This window comes from Entelurus aequoreus, linkage group LG15 (genome assembly GCF_033978785.1).
Source record: "Entelurus aequoreus isolate RoL-2023_Sb linkage group LG15, RoL_Eaeq_v1.1, whole genome shotgun sequence".
In the NCBI taxonomy this organism is placed as follows: Eukaryota; Metazoa; Chordata; class Actinopteri; order Syngnathiformes; family Syngnathidae; genus Entelurus; species Entelurus aequoreus.
In genome coordinates this window covers 49195932-49222457 of record NC_084745.1, presented here as the reverse complement: position 1 = coordinate 49222457, position 26526 = coordinate 49195932, and the positions used below count along the sequence as shown (strand labels likewise).

Below are 26526 nucleotides of genomic sequence, written 5' to 3'. Positions count from 1 at the left end.
GTGTCATCTTCGTGACGTCCAACAGCTGGGTGGAACTCGGACTCAATAACTTGCTTGTGTGACGTTTTCCAAAGGCATGGAAGTCGGGTTGTGAAATAAGCCCCGTCGTCGTGTTTAGAAAGTTTATCACCCCGCGTCGTGTCATGGATTTTAATGTCAAGCGCTTTGCCGCAGACGCCGGCACCTTCCTGAGTCGTGCCGTGCAAGTAAGTTGTCAACTGTCTTACTAGTTTAGCTTGCTAATTAGCCGCTAGCTTAACCCTCACAGCGAAACAGGGTTTTATTTATTTTCTTACTGCGAACAATAATGTACTAATATTAATAAATGTGTATCACGGCTGTGTGTGTCAAAAAGTCAGAGGACGTCCATTAGTCATTAGTTGGCTACTGTAAGCATCAATACAGGCCGACATTGTCATTAGCTACACTTTCTTGCTAATATGCATGTCATAATACCAGCGACCCCAAAGGGACAAGCGGTAGGAAATGGATTGGTGGATATTAACTGCTTCGTGTGGGGGGGACGTCGTGGCGCGGTTGGAAGAGTGGCCGTGCCAGCAACCTGAGGGTTCCTGGTTCGATCCCCACCTTCTTCTACCAACCTAGTCGCATCCGTTGTGTCCTTGAGCAAGACACTTCACCCTTGCTCCTGATGGGTCGTGGTTAAACTCCCGCCATCAGTGTGTGAATGTGGAAATAGTGTCAAAGCGCTGTGAGTACCTTGAAGGTACAAACCCCGCTTCCATATGAGTTGGGAAATTGTGTTAGATGTAAATATAAACGGAATACAATGTATCAGTCCTTCTTAGATGAGCTCAGGCCCAAAGGAAGCCGACGGCGTTTCTGGGTGTTGTTGATAAACGGTTTTCGCCTTGCATAGGAGAGTTTTAACTTGCACTTACAGATGTAGCGACCAACTGTAGTTACTGACAGTGGGTTTCTGAAGTGTTCCTGAGCCCATGTGGTGATATCCTTTACACACTGATGTCGCTTGTTGATGCAGTACAGCCTGAGGGATGGAAGGTCACGGGCTTAGCTGCTTACGTGCAGTGATTTCTCCAGATTCTCTAAACCCTTTGATGATATTACGGACCGTAGATGATGAAATCCCTAAATTCCTTGCAATAGCTGGTTGAGAAAGGTTTTTCTTAAACTGTTCAACAATTTGCTCACGCATTTGTTGACAAAGTGGTGACCCTCGCCCCATCCTTGTTTGTGAATGACTGAGCATTTCATGGAATCTACTTTTATACCCAATCATGGCACCCACCTGTTCCCAATTTGCCTGTTCACCTGTGGGATGTTCCAAATAAGTGTGTGATGAGCATTCCTCAACTTTATCAGTATTTATTGCCACCTTTCCCAACTTCTTTGTCACGTGTTGCTGGCATCAAATTCTAAAGTTAATGATTATTTGCAAAAAAAAAAATGTTTATCAGTTTGAACATCAAATATGTTGTCTTTGTAGCATATTCAACTGAATATGGGTTGAAAATGATTTGCAAATCATTGTATTCCGTTTATATTTACATCTAACACAATTTCCCAACTCATATGGAAACGGGGTTTGTAGAAAAGCGCTATACAAGTTTAACCCATTTACCATTTCGTGTGGGGGAAAGTTCACAGAGGAGAAGCTTGGCCAGGCGGAGAAGACCGAGTTGGATGCCCACTTGGAGAATCTGTTGATCAGAGCCGAGAACACCAAGCAATGGACAGAGAAGATCATGAAGCAGACGGAAGTCCTTCTACAGCCCAACCCAAGTAAGACCGTCTTCAAGTCAAAGGGCGTATGAAATCCCTAGAAACGCATGTAGAGTTTGTATGCAGAAAGGACACCTCCAAGTCGGTGTCATAAACATCCATGTGCAGGATTGGTGTGTGACATCTGGACGCTGACCGGTCCTGTCGAACAACATGGTCAAACTGATTTGCTGTACTCTTGCAAAAGTTCCCATGAAGCATTGATCTTCAAATATTATTTGTCCTGAAGTTGCATTGACTGTTAGGCTATGTCTACACCAGTGGTTCTTAACCTGGGTTCGATCGAACCCTACGCATTCTTGCCAACCCTCCCGACTTTCCCAGGAGACTCCCGAATTTCAGTGCTCCTTCCGAAAATCTCCCGGGGCAACCATTCTCCCGAATTTCTCCCGATTTCCACCCGGACAACAATATTGGGGCACTGCCTTTAGCGTCCTCTCTCACCTGAAAAGGAGACTATTATATATGTCTCCGTTATCCATAGGTTTATCTATGGATTTACTTACCAAATTTGTAAACAATGGCTTTATCCTTTTAACATTGGGAACACTATAATAATTCTGCCCACGTTAATCAACATTAAACTGCCTCAAGTTGTTGCTCAGATTAAATAAAATGACACAACTTTTCTTCTACATATAAAAAGTGCAACATTAAACAGTTTCAAGTCAACTCATCATGCTTAATTTATTACAGCATTTGGGAAGCCTGTAGTTGATTTTTATTATGTAAATGTTATATTTTTATCAACATGTGATAGCAAAACTAGGCTGCTGCATTACTAATGATTGATGTAACTATAGCTGAAAAAATGGTACAATAGCAATAGGAGAGACTATTCATCCCTGAACACCATGGAGTTCATGTAGGCTTAATGATGCAGTTCATTATTATATCAACTATCAGAGACAGAAACTCTTTATTTAACACAATGTCCTGCTTCAACACAGCTCAATCAACACAAAAAAAGGTCAAGTGAAATAACAGACAGACAGGGCTTTGCTGTCCGTAACACACACACACACGCACACACTCACACACACAAAATGAGCTAACGTTACGCTAAAAGCGAATTAGCCTTCACTTCAAGCCAGGACTGCGAGCGAGCTGAGCTGCCGTTTAGGTTTCTAGAAGGTCAACGGGCTCATAGTGATGTTACTAGTAGTTGACTGGGAGGTGTTTATTATCATTTGGGGAAAGACCACTGCCTGATGCTTACCTGCTAAACGCTAAGCACTGACTACATGCGCTCTGAATATGCACTGCTGATTAGCTGTTACTGCTCTGTTTGTAACCAATCAGATGGTTGTGTGGGTGGGACAATGCTGGGTGCTGTGTAGAGTCCTGACAGAGACAGAGGCAGAAGGAAGCGGAGGCGGCTACTTAATATGTTTGTGTGGAAACTCGTTCGGTACACCTCCGAACCGAACCGAAACCCCCGTACTGAAACGGTTCAATACAAATACACATACCGTTACACCCCGAATAACCCATAAAGTAGGCAGGCACGGAGCTATTTCTCAGCGTGTGTTTATTCCAGCCGGCACGTTAATACACTGACACACAACATCCGGATTCCCATCATGCATTGCTTCAAAACTACGGCAAGTAGTAATGTCCAAAACCATAACAGAGACGAAGCAGACGAACGAAGAAGAGACATGGCGACGACGAGTAAGAAGAAGAAGTACGCTTGCAAGTTCCAAATAATTGGAAAAAATAATTTCAGTTCATCCAGGACAGCTCGTAGGGGAAGGGGTATGCTGCCTGTAAAGTTTGTAGATCGGACTTCTCCATTGAACACTGTGGCCGAATGGATATACTCATTCATGAACAGATTATATATATAAATATATATATATATATATATATAAAGAAATACTTGAAAATATATACACCCCCCGCCACCCCTAAACCCCCCCCCCCATCTCCCGAATTCCGAGGTCTCAAGGTTGGCAAGTATGACTCTAGGGGTTCGGTGGTTCGGCGGAAAAACCTGCCTCAAATTCTCACCGGCTTTGGAAGTAAACAGATTTTTAAAAGGAAACTAATATTTTATCTGAGTCTGTAATTTAGTTTGCTTGTTGATGATTTGTATTTGTTTCTGTATTGTGTAGTTATATGCTTTTACTTGTAATTGGGGCTGGGCGATATATCGAATATACTCGATATATCGCGGGTTTGTCTCTGTGCGATATAGAATCGATTGATTGATTGAAACTTTTATTAGTAGATTGCACAGTACAGTACATATTCCGTACAATTGACCACTAAATGGTAACACCCGAATAAGTTTTTCAACTTGTTTAAGTCGGTCCACGTAGAAAATGACTATATCGTGATATTCGAGTATACGTTCTCACGCAGTTGCTTTTAGCTGCGGGCATTACACTACAGGCTCTTCTCACTCTTTCTTGTCTCTCCTTCTCACAGAGACATAAAACAAGCGCACCTTACATACGTCACATACTGTCGCGCGTGCAACGTCATATGCCCTCGTGGAGCAGAGAGGTAGCAGCATGGGTAACGTTAACTGTGGTGTTAGCGGAGTGGTGCGAGTGGTAATACGAGAGAAAGAAGGTGCCAATCTGGTAACAAATGAAGAAATAATTAATTCCAAGAAAAACAGCATGGAGTCCATCGTCTAGCGGTGGTTTGGCTTCAAGCGGGAAGATGTTGAACAAACAACCGTAATATGTCAAGTATTCGGCGAAAGCGTTGCTACAAAAAGTAGCAGCACTGCTAATGTAGCATCATTTGAAAAGTCACCCGCTAGAGAATGAAGAGTGCTTGAAACTCCGTATGTCAACATCTCCGTTTGGTGCCACACCCACAAAATGCCCAAGCAACCATTTCCACATCAACACCGTTTGAAAATAAATAGTCAACAACAGAAGGAGATAAAGTCCGCAGGAACCTACCACATAGTGAAGGACATACACTATTTGATTTCCTATTATGCAGCTCATTTTTATTTGACACTTATTGAAATATCTTGTGTGACATCATGCACAAAAGTGCACTTTATTTGTTTAAAACTATTGTAGTGACGTACGTTCTGTACAAAAAGTGCACTTTAATTTAGTGTTGTTTTGATATGTCATCTTAGTGACATCATGCACAAAAGTGCACTAATAGCTTGTTTTAAAATGTCTCTGACAATCTTACACTTTGTGTTTTGAAATGACATGAATGTTTGTGCCACTGCTTAATAACTGTTTAGTAAATACACTTTTGGTAAATTGCCTTAGTTGTGATTTCCCTCTCTGCATGTAAGTTTAAAATGAGCATATATTAATGCAGTATGAATAAGAATGTTTTAATGTAGACACATAGAATCATCATACTGCTGTGATTATATGCATCGTGTTCATTCAAGGCTAAGGCAAAATATGGAGATATATATCGTGTATCGTGACATGGCCTAAAAATATCGAGATATTAATAAAAGGCCATTTCGCCCAGCCCTAAGTGGAGCACATGTGAGCGACATCAGACGTGCACATGCACTGAGGTTCAACAGCAACTCTTCAGAACAACAACGCTCTCAACGTTTTGGTGTCGACAAATGGAAAAGTATCCGGTTATTGCTAAGAAAGCCCTGGAATTTTTTATACCATTCGTTACAACATATCTTGGCGAGCAATCCTTTTCGAGGATGCTGGACATAAAAACGAAGAAAAACAACAGATTTTGCTGTGAATAAGACATGAGTGGCACTTGCCAAGGTGAAGCCACGCACATCTGAACTGGTCACACTGATTTGCAGGTGTGTCATTTGTTGTGAGTCCATGCACTGTCTTGGTTTTGTTCTTTGAACAAGGTGATGTTCATGCACGGTTCATTTTGTGCACCAGTAAAAAAAATATATAACTTTGTCTTGAATTTGAAAAGAAAAAACATTTAATTTTCACTAAAGATGGGTTCGGTGAATGCGCATATGAAACTGGTGGGGTTTGGTACCTCCAACAAGCTTAAGAACCACTGGTCTATACACTAAGCCGGATAACCCCTTAAACGAATAATTATTTATCCTAAGCCCCGTTTCAGCCACACTAACCCATCGTTTAAGGTAACCCTCCTCGGATAATTTTTTACAGGGGTAAGTGCGCCGTGTATTTCTTGAATCTCCGGCTCTTAGCTTTGTATGGACGGAACACAACACTGGATATTGTTCGGATAAGTTAAATTTAAGAACTTGCACACAAAGCAACACGTGTGCATTTTCCGCACATGCCTATTAGGTCGCGTTGCGCCGGCGGAGGGAAGGGGTCTTAAACAGTGGCATTGTTGTGTGGACACGGATAAGGTTAGGTGGGATTTACCCTGGATAGCCTTATCCAGTTTAGTGTAAACGGGGCCTAAGCCGGATAAGGTTATCCAGGGTAAATCCCACCTAACCTTAACTGTGTCCACACACAACAATGCAACCGTTTAAGACCCCCTCCCCCACTGCGTCCGCCAGCGCAACGCGACCTAATACGCATGTGCGGAAAATGCACACGTCATAGTCACCTCCAGTGTTGCTTTGTGTGCAAGTTCTTAAATTTAACTTATCTGAACAATATCCAGTGTTGTGGTATTTCAATGAACTGGAATCCAGTGTGCTGTGGGGCCTTTTGTAGTGAATCACACCCGAGACATCATAAATCAAATCTTTAATAAACACGTGAAAGTACACAAAGTGACAAAGAACATTTGACAACAATCAATCTAGGGATCTAGATATCTGGTCAGGAGACTTCTCACTCTTTTGTCTTCACCTTCATTGTCCATTATTTTTTGGTGACTTTATATACTCTGGACCTAGACGTTGAGTCTGCGACATACAATAACTTAGTCTGCTTTGCCAGTCCAAAAGCATTCGCTGTTTTCCGGAGTCTTCCCTCGACGGCCAGGTAATACAAAGCACACGCTACCTTTTTTTTTTTTACTACATCCACGGTAGCCCGCATTCTCGTTGACTTTCCTTCGAGAAATGGACAACGTTTTTCGGTAAGTAGAATCACAGCTGACCTGGACATTCGAAAGTTGTCTTTCCGTCTGAGAAGTGTTGTATCCCAAATAGCTGCAATCGCTTTCTCTTAAGGTATTCATGTGTGATTTCCACAAGTGTCTGTACATGTAGAAGAAGGAGAAACACGGGCATGTCTGGATGACTCGCCTCCATATTTTCAGTGGTTATCTCCGAGTCACGAAACCGCTTGTTATGAAGCTGGCTGTGGCGCGTTCTTTCTGACGTCACTTCCTGTGTGGGGCGCGGTCTTTCTGCCGTCACTTCCTCTCCGAACTCAGTTTGTAAACGATCAATGAGTCCATACAGAGCTAAGAGCCGGAGATTCAAGAAATACACGGCGCACTTGCCCGTGTAAAAAATTGACCTTAAACGGTAGTTTAGTGTGACTGAAACGGGGCTTAGGTTAAATAATTATTCGTTTAAGGGGTTATCCGGCTTAGTGTAGACATAGCCTAAATTGATTTGCTCTACTTTTGCCAATGTTCCCATGAAGCATTGATCTTCAAACATTATTTGTCCTGAAGTTGCATTGACGGTCTCAGTCATGGGTTTGGCGCTTTTTATTTGGTCTTCACTGTATTGAATTTACTTCCCTGACTCTTCCCTCATGACTTTGTAATTGAGTTTTCTGTCATTTCCAGATGTGCGACTGGAGGAATTTGTGTATGAGAAACTGGAAAAAAAGGCCCCGACGCGCATGAACAACCATGAACTGTTAGGCGAGTCCATGATTGACTCAGGAAGTGAATTTGGTCCTGGAACCGCTTACGGTGCGTATCTATTTGACGTATATTTTTCTATGGTCGGGCTTGGGCTTTCTAGATTGTACCGTCACCTGTCCGGTGTGACAATGGGACTGATGTGTTGTTTGTGCTGCTCACTATTGCAGGAAATGCTTTGATAAAATGCGGCGAGACTCAGAAGCAGATTGGTGGGGCGGAGCGGGAGTTGATTCAAAGTTCTGCCATCAATTTCCTGACCCCTTTCAGGAACTTTCTGGAGGGGGACTTCAAAACAATCCTGGTGAGTTGGTCTTATCCGACACCCCTGACTCCCGATTTTGTTTCTCTTTTCCTCCGAAATATTTGACATAATTACCGTATTTTCCGGACCATAGGGCACACCGGATTATAAGGGGCACTGCCGATGAATGCTCTATTTTCGACCCTTTTTCATGTATAAGGCGCACTGGATAGGGCGCATTAAAGGAGTCATATTATTTTATTTTTTTTTCTAAATGGAAATCACTTCCTTGTGGTCTACATAACATGTAATGGTGGTTCTTTGGTCAAAATGTTGCATAGATGATGTTTTACAGATCATCTTCAAGTCTAGGGATGATACTCGAAACCGGTTTTCCCGGTTGTTTGATAAGAAAAGAACCGAGTCCTCGGACTCGAATCCCTTTTTGAGAACCGGTACCCGTTATCGAGACCACTATAGTAAAGGAAAAGAGTTGATTCCTTATTCGAATCCCGTCCCGACCAGAAATGCTCCGTGGGACATCACAAGAATTGACGTCACATAGCTCAGTCATTAGGCGCAGATAGCGAAAGCAGGAAAACAATGGACGGGAAAAAGCGCTCCAAGGTGTAATAAAGTTCAAAACAAAAGCTATAATCCATCGAATAACTTTACTGAGAGATCTTAGCAGGGTAAAACACATGACGAACATTTTTACGACCAACCGGAAACATAGCAACGCACCTCCTTTACGGCAGCTGTCGCAACGTTCTTAAAACAACCGCAGCACATACATATATATACAACATGTCTCCCTTTTTTAACTTTTGTTTTTCTTTCCTTGTAAACAAAACAAAATCACACTGTAGATGTGTTGTCTGTCTAATTATAAATAATGCAGACGAGGCGTGTTGGCTGAGTTCTTGACGTTTACTTTCACAGCGTGGCAACATGCAACACTTTTCGGGGCTACCGCGCATGCTCGTAACTCCCGTTGCATGCTGGGTCGTGTAGTTGTTATATTCTCTAGCTCATAAAATTTTTCCCCCATATAGAAATAATGTTAACTCAATAAAGTGTATTTCTTTTTTTAGCTTTAACTTTTCATTTATTAGCATTGTAACCACATTTGCAAAGAACTTTTCTCTTCATAGAATGTTCTTTCAATAAAGAAATAAAGTGCAAAAATGTCAAAGCATCATAACAAACAGTTATGTTAAATAGCAGCAGAAGTGCACTTTTTGGAGAGCTGTATTATTTTCAGTTTTGTGCCCAAGGGACTGATTTTATTTAACACTATATTATTATTTATACATCTATAGTGATCACAGAGACAGGTTGTTTTTGTGTTACTGTATATATTTGTTTCTCTGAAAAATCCCACTTAATATACTTTGGGTAACAACAGTCAATATTTATTTATTTTATTTTATTTTTTTAGGTGGGTAACAGTCAATATTTATTTATTTATTAGATTTTATTTTTTTATTATATAATAAAAGTGAGCTTTTGTTAAACCAAATATTGTGTGTTTTTTCCATATACAACAACCTATCTGGACTCGATAAGAGAATCGATAAGGAATCGGTTCGATAAGAGGATTCGATAATAGGCTCGAACTCGATAATTCCTTATCAAACATCATCCCTATTCAAGTCGCTTTCTGACAGTCGTTTTGTGGGCGGTCTTATTTACGTGGCTCACCTTCAATGTATGTACGGCATAATTCTGGTTGGACCTTGAAGCAATTTTATTTGGTACATAGTGTAATGATAAGTGTGACCAGTAGATGGCAGTCATACATAAGAGATACATGTAGACTGCAATATGATGCCAGTAAACAACACCAAAACTTTAAATGTTCCAATGAGAATATAGAACATTACACAGGACACTCAAAAATCTGTCAAAATGTTTTAGTACGACTTTGGTAAGCTATGAAGCCGCACTGCTTGATGGATTGTCGGCGCATTAAACATACGAGTATTATTATGGTGTGTGTATAAGAACCGCAAAATGGCACCTATTAGCAGACATATTATCTGGCGTTTTGTTTCACAATATTATGCAAAAGCAACTTTTCTTACCTTCTGGTACCTGCTGATCCATATTTGGGATCTGCATAAGTCCTGAAAATGTAAGCGCGTCCGCAATTGTAGTCCGTGCTGACGCCGTAGTCATAAGCTTCTTCTTTTTCTCTATCTTCTTATGGGGCATTCATCTTCCGCTGTATTGAAAATCAAGATTAAATTGGGGTTAATTGAATTTAATCCCCAGCAACCTTGTGATGAATTTGATTGACAGCAATACATTCTTAATCTTAATTGACATACAAGTGTAAAAATAAAGTAAATATTAAAAAACCTGTGACTGTATGACAAACTTGAGGTTTTTATTTTTTTCCAATCAATTTATTTATTAGGATGATGTTAGAAAAATGCACAGCACAACAAACAATCACACTTGCATTTAACAATTCAACAAGTCCAAAAAGGAGTCGGAAGAACCAAAATTTATCTTAATCCACCCTTGCCCCATTCTTTGTTATACTTTTTAATTCTAATGACCCTTCATAAAAGGGTCATTAGAATAATACACAAAGCGTGCTACTTTGAAAATACCAATCCATTATTTATAAGTTCTAATGTGTTAAAATTTTCAGATTTTGGGTTTTTAAAAACAATGGAAATTATGTTTCGAGTAAAGAACAGCCTTCCAGCTTGTATTCTTAGGTTATTTAAATTAAGAGGAGAAAACTATAATTTACGAGGGATATTGATTTTTGAAATAGGTAAAATAAAAACGAATATAAAATACAAATGTATTTCAGTTTTAGGAGTTAAATGGTGGAACAAGCTCAGTGATGAGCTGAAGACATGTAGTTCTTTGTTATGGTTTAAGAAAACCTTGAAAGGTGAAATAATTAAATTATAAAATATAGTAACAATTACTTTCATCCCATTGATTTTTTTTAACGTTGATGTGCTAGGCAATCTAATTTTCAGTGAATGTATAGGATAGGCAAATATAAAATTTGGCTTCAGCCTATTCATTTTTCGGTTATTCTTTTTATTTTATTTTATTTTTGTGTGTAAATGTGTATGATTGTTAAGTATGTCTAATCTGTACTGTTAAACTGGTCTCACACAATGGTTGATGGTTGATTATAGGACCGAAATAAATGTATTTCATTCATTCATTCAAATATCATATGCTTCAAATACCTCCCAAGGTTATACTTCGTTTAAGTTCCTTACCTAATCCCTTGCGCTGTTTAATTCCATATACAGCTGCACTAAATGCTTTCAATGCTGTGCATGCACACAAATGCTCAAAATGTATTTTATTCCTGAGATTGTATATCATCTCTCTTTTTGAGGAGAATTGTTGTACGTTTTCGGGCAGCCTGTTGTTTTTGTACATGATTTTGCGGCCCAAAAGTGTACAAGATCTATACATTTCCGTAGTTTAGCCTCAGCCAGTTTTAAAGGTATATTTTTTTGTAACTTTTTTTAGGGCGTTTTGGTTTGAAGATTCCTTTTGTTCTGGTTATTCTAGTGAGCTAACCATGGGCAAAATATTATATGATGCAGTGCAATTTTACACGATTGCAACTCGTGCTGCAAAGATCAATCGATTAATTTGATTAGAAAAGAATGATAATCTGATGCTTTGTTTGAGTGTAACTACTAACATGTGATCAAATCTGGATCGCAGGCAGTGCGTGGAACTTCTGTTTGAAACTGTCGTCTTACTGCTTTACAACTGGGGGAAAAAAACCAAAATGTGGCCCTCTTCCCAGCTGCAGTGAATGAAAACTGAAGCCTGTAAGCTTATTTTCCGTTTTCATTTATTTGTAACCAGAAAGAACGGAAGTTGCTGCAGGTCAAGCGCTTGGATCTGGACGCAGCCAAAACGAGGCTCAAGAAGGCCCGCATGACTGATGCGAGAGCTGCGGTATGTATATACTCTCTCACGCTTGACTGTTTTATTTTGACATGTGCGTGTCTACCCGTCAGCCAACTGAAATTCTGCTTCTCTAAAAAGTGAGGCAATATTCTTTTTTAAGGAAGGAAAGCTACACAAGCCTGTGCTTCTGTATAAAGTCACATGGTTGCCAGTGAACAAATATGGCACATTTTGACTTCCCTTTTATGCACTGTTGTATGTTTTGTCATGTGATCCAACCCATACAATATGATTGGTCGATACAAATGTTTTCAGCTGCAACCTATTCACATGTTAGGTTCATGTAAATGTGCTTAATGCAAAAATAACATGACAAAATTTGTACAACTACTAAGTATAAAAAGTAGAGATGTGCCGATCAATCCGCTACCTATCAGTATCAACGGATTTTCGTGAAAAAGTATTTGACCGCCGTTGCCGATTTAATGTCGATCACACACGCCAGTCCCTTCTGACAGAGGGAGCAGGCATGCCAAAAGAAAAGCTAACCGCTAAGCTAGCTTTAAACAACACCAAAAAATAAGTGCTTTGTACATTTTAAGAAGTGTAAAAGGTAGCACGTTACAGCAGAAAATAAGCAGATATTAACAGGAAATTTAGCAAGTAGATTAATAAGAATCTAGAGCAGGGGTGTCAAACTTGTTTTCATCGAGGGCCACATTGCAGTCATGGCTGCCCTCAGAGGGCCGCTTGTAACGGTGAATGTAAGAATATAAAAGTACAATAGCCTCATTATATTATATTGCCTTTGCATTTGGTTATTTGATTTGTGTATGTACAAATTGATGGATAATTTGCTTTGAAATCGTAAGTCAAAGTGACAAGTATTTATTGTTATTTTTACAAACTATCATACGTTATATAATTAGGGGTGCCAAAAATTTCCGTTTTTTTTTTTTTTTGTGTAATTTTCAAAAATCCAATTTTTGTTTTTTTGACAAATTAATTAAAAAAATATTTGCCCATCTCTATGCTTGCACTTGGTGCGTGTATGTGTCATACATCAGCAACCAAAAGGAGGTTGAAACCTGTAAGCTGTTTTGTTGATTGATTGATTGAGAAGTTTATTGACATCTTAAAGAATTTAATCCATGTAATGCTTTAAAAAGGCAAATGGATGGCACAAAAAGCCAAAAGGCTTGTTTCCATTGTGGACCATTTAATATTCATCACATTTGATACATTCAATAATAAAAGATATTTAACCTGTAACATGTATATAAAAAATTACCTACATTTTTTTATAAATTATGTACATATACACAGTATACATGTCAGGTGATTTGAAAAACAATATGTACAAAAAAATGGGGGAGGGGGTATATACACTATGTACATGAAGGTGTTATTATAATACATTGCAAAAATCAGTTTGAATCGAGAATCGTGTTGAATCAAGTATCAATTATGAATCAAATCCTCACCCCAAGAATCGAATGGCTAGGTCTCCAAAGATTCACAACAATAACAATTGAATATTTGTATATATATATCAAAGTTTAAAACATGTAAAATTTAATGTACTGTATTACATAATTTTTTTTCTGTCAAAATGGAAACAATGAAAACATTTACCATATTTTTCGGAGTATAAGTCGCTCCGGAGTATAAGTCACACCGGCCGAAAATGCATAATAAAGAAGGAAAAAAACATATATAAGTCGCACTGGAGTATAAGTCGCATTTTTTGGGGAAATGTATTTGATAAAAGCCAACACCAAGAATAGACATTTGAAAGGCAATTTAAAATAAATAAAGAATAGTGAACAACAGGCTGATTAAGTGTATGTTATATGAGGCATAAATAACCAACTGAGAATGTGCCTGGTATGTTAACGTAACATATTATGGTAAGAGTCATTCAAATAACTATAACATATAGAACATGCTATACGTTTACCAAACAATCTGTCACTCCTAATCGCTAAATCCCATGAAATCTTATACGTCTAGTCTCTTACGTGAATGAGCTAAATGATATTATTTGATATTTTACGGGAATGTGTTAATAATTTCACACATAAGTCACTCCTGAGTATAAGTCGCACCCCCGGCCAAACTATGAAAAAAACTGCGACTTATAGTCCGAAAAATACGGTAGTAAGAAAGATGAAGTATGCACATTATTTCAAGGCTTTCGCGGGCCACATTAAATGATGTGTCGGGCCCGATCTGGCCCCCGGGCCTTGAGTTTGACAGGCGTGGTCTAGAGAGAGGATAACGTAACAGATGTTGGTGTGTCAGCATCGTCGCAGTCAGTACACGACACGTTATTAAGAGGAGTCTGATTTTTTCATAAATTGGTTATGTCGATACCAAGGGTAGTATCACTATGTAACCCACACTAGAGTGATTAGGTCGATATTTTCACTTTCTCAAAATATTTTTCCTAATTTTGTTACTGTTTACAAACTGTGAATAATTCCAAGGACACAGGAGGGGGTTTTTTTGGGTAAAAACCAAAGGATTTAAATTAGTAGTAGATGGTTATTGTGTACTATTTACTTTGTTTTGATCCAACAATTGTATGTAATGAAAGAGAGTAAAGAACTAGTTTAAATATTGTGTTGACAATGTTAAACTGTCAATAGTATGATGTTTAATAGGGACAGATAATAAACATTATGTACACAGATAAATCCTTTGTGTTTTTAGCCTAAGGCTAATTCGCAATTGCCTAAAACATATATAATAAAAAAGAAGAATAGAAAGAAAAGAAGAGGGTTTTGACAACTTATTATAACTTAGGATATGGCACAGGCGCACACAATGTGAGTACACAACAGCTGTAACTCTAACTTCTGTCACTGTTTTTAAATCGCAAAGCAGCAGATGTGAGCAGAGGAAGTGACCAAGGTGAGTGGAATGTTGGAGCCATGTTTGAATCAAAAAAAAAAAAAAACACACACACCAAAGGTCCCCAAGTGGTGATATGTGCAGTCACACTTGGACCCACATCGATAAAGTCCAATCTGTAAACACAGATGTCACTCCATGTGTGTACTATCAGGACAGGAACAGTCAGTCTGGGACAACACAGCACTCTTTGTTGTACTTTACAAGTCACAAGTCTGTGTGGATTCCTTTCACTTGTTTTGTTTTTTACATTTTAGCTTGTGGTATCCCATATTCACATATACATGATCATGACAGTCTGTTGTGATCATTTCCTACCTTGCAGCAAACTCAATTGTTTTTCTTCTTTCCATGCGGTAACAACTGCGTCCTTTTTGGTTTGCAGTGCCATTACCATTAGGAGGCCTTTCTGAAGCTGCATATTACAATCCTCTAAAAATCACTTTTACGCTCTCTCTCTCTCTCTCTTTCTCCCACAGGCGGAACAGGAGTTGAGGATGACTCAGAGCGAATTCGACCGGCAGGCTGAGATCACCCGACTGCTGCTGGAAGGCGTCAGCAGCACCCATGTGTGTACCCCAGCTTGCAGATACACAATGTGTCAAACTCAAGCTTAGTCACGCAACATACTTCTTGTTTTTAATCCCTAGCTCCCACAAGAGAATTGTTTTTGCATCACTTAAAGATAGTCTCACATTTGTTCTTTGTATGGCACCAGGCACACCACCTACGCTGCTTGAATGACTTTGTGGAGGCTCAGACCACGTACTACGCACAATGTTACCAGTACATGGTGGATCTACAGAAGCAGCTGGGCAGGTAAAGTCATGCAGGAGACTGTGGAAATTGTGTAGATGTAAAATACTGTAATTTTTGTCTGGACATTGAAAGGATGACAAGGAGGTTGTCGATCAACAATACCTTTTTATTGAAACAAACAGGTGGCTGTCGGCTGCAACCACGCCAGAATAACATTTGCGCATTTCTCAACATGCTGCCTTCTCTCTCACCCGCACCCACACACTTGCCTTGCCTTTACTCGCTCATCCAATCAGCTGTCAGGACTCAGCCTCTACACATTCTTTTCAGGCCATATCCATACAAACACGGCTATTTTGAAAAACGCAAACATCACACGTTCTGGTGCTTAGGGGTGTCTCGATCCGGTGTTGATATTAACAAAGAAAACAAGTATCTGGTTGTATTGGCTTAAACTCCGATATAAACTCTCCAATATAAGCAGTGCGTTTACTTGTGCAAAGCTTGATGACAGCCAGTGAACAGTTAAATGTCCTCCAATAAGCACATTATTTTAGTGAAGTTCTTTAGCTCTCCAATATAAGCAGTGCGTTTACTTGTGCAAAGCTTGATGACAGCCAGTTAAATGTCCTCCAATAAGCACATTATTTTAGTGAAGTTCTTTACAAAAGGTAAACATGGTAGGCTATAGGCTGCTAGGAGCTAACAGCTTAGCACACAATAGCACACAAGGTAGACATACGTAATAAATGTCCTTCATTGATCAAGTCTAAAATACATTTGTCATCTCAGGGCGTTCAATCGATCGCACCTGGGCTGTTTGGTTTGTCTTAGAAGACATTTCGCCTCTCATCCAAGTAGTCTTCATCAGTTCATGATCATAGACTTAGATTGGTCAGATCTAGTCTTAGACTTAGATTGGTCAGATGAAGTCTAGCGGCTTTTGCCAAAACTCTGCAATTTAGCTTCCGACAAATAACAGGAGTTAAAAACATTTTGGTCACAGAAGGTGACCAGTATGCCATTTGTATTATTATTTGTTTACAATTGAATGGAATACTTAGGCGGGGGATTCCGACTATTTTGTACTGGTGGTAGTCAATCCACAGCGTTTGTCCTGCCACACAGTACCTCAATGCTAACGAGGGGAAATTACACTTCAACAACTGCCATTAGCTTTGACAGTAGGATTGTCTTGTTTGCATTAAAGCATCCTTGCCCAAGTACACCCTCCTGGTTTTGCAGTAAAGATATTTGGGGTTTTGGCACTAGACTAGATCGTACCAAACTAAGTATACGACTAGATCGGACCAATCTAAGTATACGACTAGATCGGACCAATCTAAGTCTAGGACTAGATCGGACCAATCTAAGGCTAGGACTAGATTGGACCAATCTAAGTCTAGGAGCATGAACTGATGAAACGTCTTCCAAGACAAACCAAACTGTCCAGTTGCCATCGATGGAATGCCCTGAGATAACACTGACCTGGATGAATGAGAACATTCATAGACACATTTGTCAAGTATCAAATATTATGGTTGCATATTACTTATAGATACAACATTTCCAAGACAGCCGCGTATTACAAAGTATCCAATAACAAACATGTCTGCATCATTCAAGTTGCTGGGCTTCATTTGATTATTTATTGTGACCACTAAGTGTCGCCAGAATAAAATTGCCTCTCCACTTCAAATTAAAGACAGCATAAATCCATTCCAGAAGGTTAATAATAAATAGGTTAGTGTTTTCCTACCAATATTATTTCTCTGTTTGGGTAGTTTTACCGTATTTTTCGGACTATAAGTCGCAGGTTTTTTTTCATAGTTTGGCCGGGGGTGCGACTTATACTCAGGAGCGACTTATGTGTGAAATTATTAACACATTAGCGTAAAATATCAAATAATATTATTTAGCTCATTCACGTAAGAGACTAGACGTATAAGATTTCATGGGATTTAGCGATTAGGAGTGACAGATTGTTTGGTAAACGTATAGCATGTTCTATATGTTATAGTTATTTGAATGACTCTTACCATAATATGTTACGTTAACATACCAGGCACCTTCTCAGTTGGTTATTTATGCCTCATATAACGTACACTTATTCAGCCTGTTGTTCACTATTCTTTATTTATTTTAAATTGCCTTTCAAATGTCTATTCTTGGTGTTGGGTTTTATCAAATACATTTCCCCAAAAAATGCTACTTATACTCCAGTGCGACTTATATATGTTTTTTCCCTTCTTTATTATGCATTTTCGGCCGGTGCGACTTATACTCCGGAGCGACTTATACTCCGAAAAATACAGTAGTTGATTTAAAAAAAGGGACAATTCATATTTACATCTCACATATTTACATTTGACATGTAAATATGTGGGATTATTGACAATTGCTAATTTCCATCTCCAGTCCTTCGGCAAATTGTTATTATTACAAACATACTGAAAACATAGCGCACAGATTAACAATGTTTCAGTGCCAAAGGTACTGCTAGTTTGCTCATACAAATGTACCTCGTACTTTACACAAATACATCAAACAATTGATTAAATACATATTTTAAAATATACACTTTTAACACATCCATTTTATTTATACCAGTCGCCTATAAACTGATTTCCATTTTTAAGGCCGTTTTTTCAAGTTCTTATTAAATGATGCCTGCGTTGTTAATAATAATTGCAGGTATTGTGTTCAATAAGGAAATGAGGGTTGCCCAAACACACTTTTTCAAAACAGTGCCAAAAAGTCCCCTCTGGAGCAAGACCTGAGTAATTTCACTTGATCAACCCTTTTCTAGCATTCCACACTACAAAATGTAAATATATGCATATGATAAGTACTGATATCATATGGGTTCAGTATTGGCGTCAGCCCATACTCAAGGCTAAGGGAAACGGTTGTATCAAGACACCCCGCTGGTGTTGGAAACAAATCTCAATTTACATTGGCGGAGTAAAACTAAACTACCAGATTGCAAACTCCAAACGTTGGCAGCTTCTTCATCCTGCGCCTCTTTCTTTAACTCCCCTCAGTTTTCCTTCATCGTTCTCCAACAACAACCAGTCGTCTGTGTCAGACGGGGCCAGCATCTCAGTGCCCACCATAGCGGTGTCGGCCTCCCTGCCCAGCCCGTCAAGCCGTGGGGGCTCAGCCACGTCAGGCGGCTTCAGCGAATTGCGAAGCTCCAGCGGCAGCCGCAAAGCGAGAGTCCTGTACGACTACGACGCCGCGAGCAGCAGTGAACTTTCCCTGCTGGCTGATGAGGTGAGCTATTGTAGCTTGTTGTGAAATAGTTATTTGCAATTTCTTTGCCCATGCTGAGGAGCTAATTGCCCAATGTGAGTTTTGGAGGCCCAGGTAGTTCACGGGATTAACGTATTTTCCGGACCATAGGGCACACCGGATTGTAAGGCGCACTGCCATTGAGCTGGTCTAGTCAGGTCTATTTTCATACAAAAGGCGCATCGTATTATAAGGCGCATCAAAGGGGTCATATTATGATTTGTTTTCTAAATGTAAAAGACTTCCTTGTGGTCTACATAACATGTAAGGGTTGTTCTTTGGTCAAAATGTTGCATAGATGATGTTTTACAGATCATCTTCAAGTCGCTTTCTGACAGTCGCTTCAGGATGCGCCGTTTTGTGGGCGGTCTTATTTACGTGGCTCACCTTCGGCAGCGTCTTCTCCCCGTCATCTTTGTTGTAGCGGTGTAGCGTGCAAGGACGGGAGTGGAAGAAGTGTCAAAAGATGGAGCTAACTGTTTTAATGACATTCAGACTTTTACTTCAATCAATAACGGAGCAGCATCTCCTCATCCGTGGCTCACTAGTGCAACAACATCGCCGGAAATGTGTCCCGAGAAAAACTGTCCGACCGGAACTCTCTAATAACTGAAGTTCCTTGGGTGAATTATGGTAACCCACTACATTGGTAGTTTTAGCACTTTCATAGTGAGTCTACTGACATTTGAAGTTAGAACTTTACGCCCCATAACAAGAACACTGCAAAAAGTCAGTGTTCAAAAACAAGAATAAAAAAATACAAAAATTAGGGTTATTTTATTTGAACTAAGCAAAATTATCTGCCAATAGAACAAGAAAATTCGGCTTGTCAAGACTTTCCAAAACAAGTAAAATTAGCTAACCTCAATGAACCCAAAAATACTTTAAAATAAGTATATTCTCACTAATAACAAGTGCACTTTTCTTGGTAGAAAAAAAACAACTTTTTGCTCAATATGTTGAAATTTTTTCTTAAATTAAGTAAATGCTAGTGCCATTATCTTGACATAATAATATGCGCTCGACATCATGATTTTTTATTTCATGCTTGAAGTAAGAAATTATTACTTTAAAAAAGTAGTTTTATACTTGAGTGTTGATGACACAGCTTTGCAACAGTTGATATTCTAGTTTCAAGCATGTTTTACTCATTATAGGTCATCAAATCTCAGCAACAAGCTGTAATATCTTACTGAGATCATTTAGGACCAAAACACTTAAAACAAGTAAAACACTCTAACATAAAATCTGCTTAGTGAGAACAATTATCTTATCAGACAGAAAATAAGCAAATATCACCCTTATCTGAGATATTTAATCTTACTTAAATGTCAGTTTTTGCAGTGAAGATAGAGAATAAGAAGCTTATCGACTACATTGTCGGCACGGACTACAAAGGCGGACGTGCACAAATTTTCAGGATTTATGCAGATCCCAAATACACATCAGCAGGTACCAGAAGGTAAGAAAAGTTAGTTTGTTTGCTATCCGCACTTCAGTCATCAACAATTATATCATCTGAGAAATTAAAGATTAAAGTACCAATGATTGTCACACACACACACTAGATGTGGTGAAATTTGTCCTCTGCATTTGTCCCATCCCCTTGGGGAGCAGTGGGCAGCAGCGGCGCCGCGCCCGGGAATCATTTTGGTGATTTAACCCCCAACTCCAACCCTTTGTTGCTGAGTGCCAAGCAGGGAGGTTATGGGTCCCAAATGGACATTGTAACAGTATACATAGGTCTGACTTGGTAGGATATGTACAGCAAGCAGTGAACATAGTGGCAGAAAGCATAAGAACATGTATATACATTTGATTATTTACAATCCGGGGAGGTGGGATGTGGTGGGGGCAGGGTGTTAGTCTAGGGTTGTAGTTGCCTGGAGGTGTTCTTTTAGTGCAGTTTTGGAGGAGGATAGAGATGCACTTTCTTTTACACCTGTTGGGAGTGCATTCCATATTGATGTGGCATAGAAGGAGAATGAGTTAAGACCTTTGTTGGATCGGAATCTGGGTTTAACGTGGTTTGTGGAGCTCCCCCTGGTGTTGTGGTTATGGCGGTCATTTACGTTATGAAAGTAGTTTGACATGTACTTTTATAGACTAGGCTCAGTGCAAGTTGTTTTACTCTGTCCTCCACCCTGAGCCAGCCCACTTTGGATAAGTGGGTAGTGGTGTGACTGCCATCTACTGGTCACACGTATCATTACACCATGTACCAAATAGAATTACTTCTCCTAAGCACAACCAGAATTATTCCGTACATTAGGCGCACCGGGTTATAAGGCGCACTGTCGATTTTTGAGAAAATGAAAGGAGTTTAAGTGCGCCTTATAGTCTGGAAAATACGGTACACAAAAACTACTTTTGGAACTTATGCCAAATAAGAATATAGTAAATTCTGGTGCATATTCAATTTGTGAGATGGCATTCTTAGACAGATTTCGCAGTTTGGGTCATCTTAATGACACATTTGTGTGTAATAAGGTGGTTGGTGTACAATTTGTCAAAGTTAAATGGATGGAGAATTGTGTTGAACAGAGAATTGATTCTCAATCAAATCGTCACCCCAAGAATCCGAATGGACTGCTTGAGAGTGTGTGCAATAAACAGTCTTTGTGTTCGCAGGTGATCACAGTCAGTAGCGTCCCAGGCATGGATTCAGACTGGCTGATGGGGGAGCGAGCCAACCAAAAGGGTAAAGTGCCAATCACCTACCTGGAGCTACTTAACTGAACCCCACAAATAACACCTCCAGGTGTGATCTCATGTCATCGCTTTCTCTATGATTCAGTTGTGTCAGTTTCAACAAGAAGGTTGCATTTGATGGACTGGAGAGGAAATATAGCTGGTTGCAACCGCCTTACATTTCACAAACATGCCTTACCTTTTTGTATTTTTGATGTGACGTGCCAGAACATCTCCCAGACTTTTCCGTACGTTTGTTTTTGTTTACATTGCCTTAAACACCTTAGAAGTTAAGGTTTTTTTCTGCTAGGGGAAAGTATATTGGTTTACTTTTTTTCTGCAATCCATCTTCATCTTAAAGTGCACATTGATGCTGATTATTAAGTTTTTTTGATATCTGATTACCTTTTGGCACAATGGATAACCTAAGCATAAATAGGTTTTTACCACAGTGATAAAAATAAAAACGTTTTGATGACCGAGGAGATCATGTAAGCACTTGAAGACATTAAATTACTAAATACACCAACAGTATTAAGATGGTCAACTTTTATTCCTTTTTTTGTATGGAATACTGTTATTTTATGTTTAAGTTATTGCTAATTGGAAACCTCGAATTTACATATTTGTAGGAAATTGTCAACCAAAAGCTTCTTTATAAGAATAAGTTATTACTGGGTGTGTTCTTGGCAAATACTTATATCAGTATATATCATATGACCTGTTTATTGACTTTACTCATTAGTTTACCTTGCATCGCAGTTGCATCCCAATGTACAAATAAAAATGCTGTCTTTACAATGTTGGAGCCTCAAGTATATCATAACACTCCTTGCTTTATGATTGGTGACATGGAAACATTAAAAAAATGAAGAAAAAAACCTTACTTTAGATTTTATTTATACTAACACTTTTACAGTTCAAAGGTTGTTGCTCTTTTTTTGATGCTAGCCTAAGAAGCCAGCAGGTGGCAGAAGAACACTGCAAAATGTACTATGAAGCTGTATCAACTTCTCTAAAGATGATCTAAAATGTACATACAGTAATACTACTTGTGGTTGTGTTATTGTTGAACTAAACAATATTGGTAACCACAATAATGAACATAATTATGTATACAAGTGAAACTAAAAAAAAAAATTAGAATATCGTGCACAAGTCCATTCAACTTCAAATGTGAAACTAACTTAATAAATATAAACATGCAAAGTGAGATATGTCAAGCCTTTATTTGTTATAATTTTGGTGATCATGGCATACAGTTTTTGAAAACACACATTTCCTGAGATTTGGGGGTTTTATAAGCTGTCAGCCATCATCCAAGTTATATCAAAAGAAGGCGCGAAATGTATTAAGTTGCATGTTATGAGCCTATGCTATATATTAGTGTCACCTTGTAAATCTAATTGCTGGAATAAACAAACCGTTGCACGATATTCACATTTTTTGAGTTTTGCCTCTAAGTGTCAAGTTAACCTTTGTATTAATACAGACCATCTATGAGGAGGAAGCTAAAATAACATCCTTTCACAACTACAAAACCACTGGAGTTGGCACGCTGTGTAAAGCGTAAATAATTAACAGATTTGCAAATCCCTTTCAACTTATATTCAATTGAATAGACTGCAAAGACAAGATATTTATGGTTTCAAACTGAGAAACTCAATTTTTTTTGCAAATCATTATTTTAGACTTACATGGCAGCAACATATTGCAAAAAAGTTGTCACAGGGGCATCATTACCACTGTGTTACATGGCCTTTCCTTTCCTTTTAACAACACTCAGTAAATGTTTGGGAACTGATGAGACCAACTTTTGAAGCTTTTCAGGTGGAATTCTTTCCCATTCTTGCTTGCACCCCCATACCATCACAGATACTGGCTTTTAAACTTTGTGCATGTAACAGTCCGGAGGTTTCTTTTCCACGACGTCCACAGTTTCCAAAAACAAATTGAAATGTGGACTCGTCAGACCACAGAACACTTTTACACTTTGCATCAGTCCATCTTGGATGAGCTCGGGCCCAGCGGAGCCGACAGCGTTTCTGGGTGTTGTTGATAAATGCCTTTGGCTTTGCATAGTAGAGTTTTAACTTGCACTTACAGATGTAGCGACCAACTGTAGTTACGGACAGTGGTTTTCTGAAGTGTTCCTGAGCCCATGTGGTGATATCCTTTACACACTGATGTCGCTTTTTGATGCAGTATTGCCTGTGGGATCGAAAGTCACAGGCTTACGTGCAGCGATTTCTCCATAGATTCTCTGAACCTTTTGATGATATTACGAACCGTAGATGGTGAAATCCCTAAATTCCTTGCAACAGCTGGTTGATGAATGTTGTTCTTAAACTGTTGGACAATTTGCTCACTCATTTTTTTCACAAAGTGGTGACCCTCGCCCCATCCTTGTTTGTGAATGACTGAGCATTTCATGGAAGCTGCTTTTATACCCAACCATGGCACCCACCTGTTCCCAATTAGCCTGTTCACCTGTGGGATGTTCCAAATAAGTGTTTGACGAGCATTCCTCAACTTTCTCAGTCTAGTTTGCCACTTGTGCCAGCTTTTTTGAAACATGTTGCAGGCATCAAATTTCAAATGAGCTCATATTTGCAAGTTTCTTAGTTCTAACGTTAAGTATTTTGTCTTTGCAGTCTATTCAATTGAAGTTGAAAAGGATTTGCAAATCATTGTATTCTCTTTTTATTTACCATTTACACAAGGTGCCAACTTCACTGCTTTTGGGTTTTGTAAAATGAGTTTATGTTTAAAGTGTTTACAAAAAAGTACACATTTACATCACTTTGTTCCAGTTTAGAGCTAATAAAAGGTCTGAGACATTGCCTTCCTGTGATGGGGTGGCGACTTGTCCAGGGTGTACCCCGCCTACCGCCCGAATGCAGCTGAGATAGGCTCCGGCGACCCCAAAAGGGACAAGCGGTAGCAAATGGATGGACATTGCCTTCTTTAAGAATATTCCTCATTTACTTGTGTTGTACATTCAAGGTAACATTCAAGTCAGTCTTCCTGAAGCATGTGCTCACATCCTGAGGAGATATTGTAGCTCCCCTCTTGTGTTTCAGCCTCGTAATGTGCGCCTCCCACTACTCCCTTTGGAGCGCCGTGCATTCCGTGCCCACAGCTGTGAGTACAAACGCACACACACACACACACGCGCGCGCGCGCAGGCCCCTGAAAACCATTCAAAACACTGACCCAGTTCGAAAGACCCGTTTTATCGCAGCCAGAAAACCTTCAAGGCACATTGGGATTAAAATAACACACGTGTCTTGATCGTGCCTCAGCGGCAGCTCCCAATGAAAAGATGGTGTCATCCTATGGAAGGCCTCAGGCTTGCTTCACAGTGCGTGTCCGGCCGTCACCGGTCATGTTTAGCAGGAAGAGTGAAGAGGAAGTGAGGCTTTGCAAACGGCGCATTGGCTTCCTATGAAGGACACGTTATACATGATCCTGCGTGTTAACAATGGAGAAAACCCTCATCACCTTTGACTTGCATGTGCTGGTATCTACGCTCCCAGGCGTTGGATGTTGTCAAATATCGGGGGTGAAAAGGTGCGTTTTAAAAGTTATTTGCCATGTCAGCACATTTTGGACAATTATATGCGTCTGACTTTGTAGGAACAGTTTAGGGAACGGCCTTTTCCGGTCTTGAACCGATACTAGAGAATTGATGCCGGTACGCTGCAAAAAGTCAGTGTTCAAAAACAAGAAAAAATAACACAAAAATGAGGGGTATTTTATTTGAACTAAGCAAAATTATCTGCCAATAGAATAAGAAAATTTGGCTTGTCAAAACTTTCCAAAACAAGTAAAATGAGCTAACCTCAATGAACCCAAAAATACCTTAAAATAAGTATATTCTCACTAATAACAAGTACACTTTTTTTGGTAGAAAAAAAAAGACACCTTTTTGCTCAATATGTTGAAAAATATTCCTAAATGAAGTAAATGCTAGTGCCATTATCTTGACATAATGATATGCGCTCGGCATTACATTTCTTGAAACCAGCAAACTTGTACTAAAAACAAATGTATTGTTCTTAATGGAAAGGCAACAAGGCAACTGCTTGTTACTCTCGGGGTCTCCGAGCCGCTCAGGCAAATCATATGGTTTAAAAATGCATTTTTCCATCGACAACATGACATCATCACGCCAAGTGCGTGCTCTTTCAGTCAATTAGCGCGCATATATACAGCCCGGCCCCTGGACAAATTTTTTTTAATTGTAATTTTGAGGAATTTACCTGAATGTGCATTAATTATTTCTGTTCAAAATTGTCAGCAATGTCACATGTTGAATGTTTAAATATTAACTGTCAGTTTACTGTACTGTGCCAACTGTACTACTATAGGACTACGTATTTTCTATTGTTTCATTGAAAATAAAACAGCAAAGTCCATTTGGCTGTCATCTGTTTTAATATGAGACACAATTGTGTCAAAACATGTTTTGGTTTTTTTCATGCTTGAAATAAGAAATTATTACTTTAAAAAAGTAGTTTTATACTTGAGTGTTGATGACACAGCTTTGCAACAGTTGATATTCTAGTTTCAAGCATGTTTTACGCAATATAGGTCATCAAATCTCAGCAACAAGCAGTAATATCTTACTGAGATCATTTAGGACCACAACCCTTAAAACAAGTAAAAGACTCTAACATAAAATCTGCTTAGTGAGAAGAATTATCTTATTAGACAGAAAATAAGCAAATGTCGACATGTTAGCATTGTCACACTCTGAGGATGGCAGATCGATCCATAAAATAGACTGACCATACGTCCTCTTTTCCCCGGACATGTCCTCTTTTACGGGGCTGTTCGGGCTTTCAGGGCGGAGTTTCTTAAATGCCTCAAATGTCTGGCATTTTGAGTTAGGGTTGCATGTATTTTCAATGTACGTTCAGGGTTAAAAACAAAACAAATTGTGAAGGTGTGCAGCAGCATTGGTGAGGGAGGGGCAAAGACACAGAGAGAGAGAGAGAGTTATGATAAACGCGCATGCGTCGCCAGGCTCTGCTTTTTATCCATAGATTTATCAGATTAAATTTTTTGTTATCTATAGCAGGGGTGTCAAAAGTGTGCCCCGGAGGCCATTTGCGGCCCACAGCTAATGTTTTAAAGGCCCACGTCACATTCTAAAAATACTATTCAAATAAACAAAAACATAACAAAAGTGAAATAAAAAAGCTTAA

The 26526-nt window shown here is 39.2% G+C and overlaps 1 protein-coding gene across 1 annotated transcript in view; it reads left to right on the top strand.

Moving 5' to 3' along the window:
* Window positions 1–22173, top strand: part of LOC133630228 (endophilin-B1-like) — a 22180-nt gene extending 7 nt beyond the window's left edge. The window contains exons 1-9 of the mRNA XM_062021694.1: window positions 1–206; window positions 1623–1764; window positions 7423–7551; window positions 7671–7804; window positions 11609–11701; window positions 15049–15138; window positions 15288–15388; window positions 18373–18604; window positions 21254–22173. The exon at window positions 1–206 is cut by the window's left edge and continues 7 nt beyond it. Coding sequence (XP_061877678.1) covers window positions 144–206; window positions 1623–1764; window positions 7423–7551; window positions 7671–7804; window positions 11609–11701; window positions 15049–15138; window positions 15288–15388; window positions 18373–18604; window positions 21254–21361 — 1092 coding nt within the window. The 5' untranslated portion in view covers window positions 1–143 and the 3' untranslated portion in view covers window positions 21362–22173. The remainder of the gene's footprint in view (window positions 207–1622; window positions 1765–7422; window positions 7552–7670; window positions 7805–11608; window positions 11702–15048; window positions 15139–15287; window positions 15389–18372; window positions 18605–21253) is intronic.
* Window positions 22174–26526: the final 4353 nt, after the last annotated feature.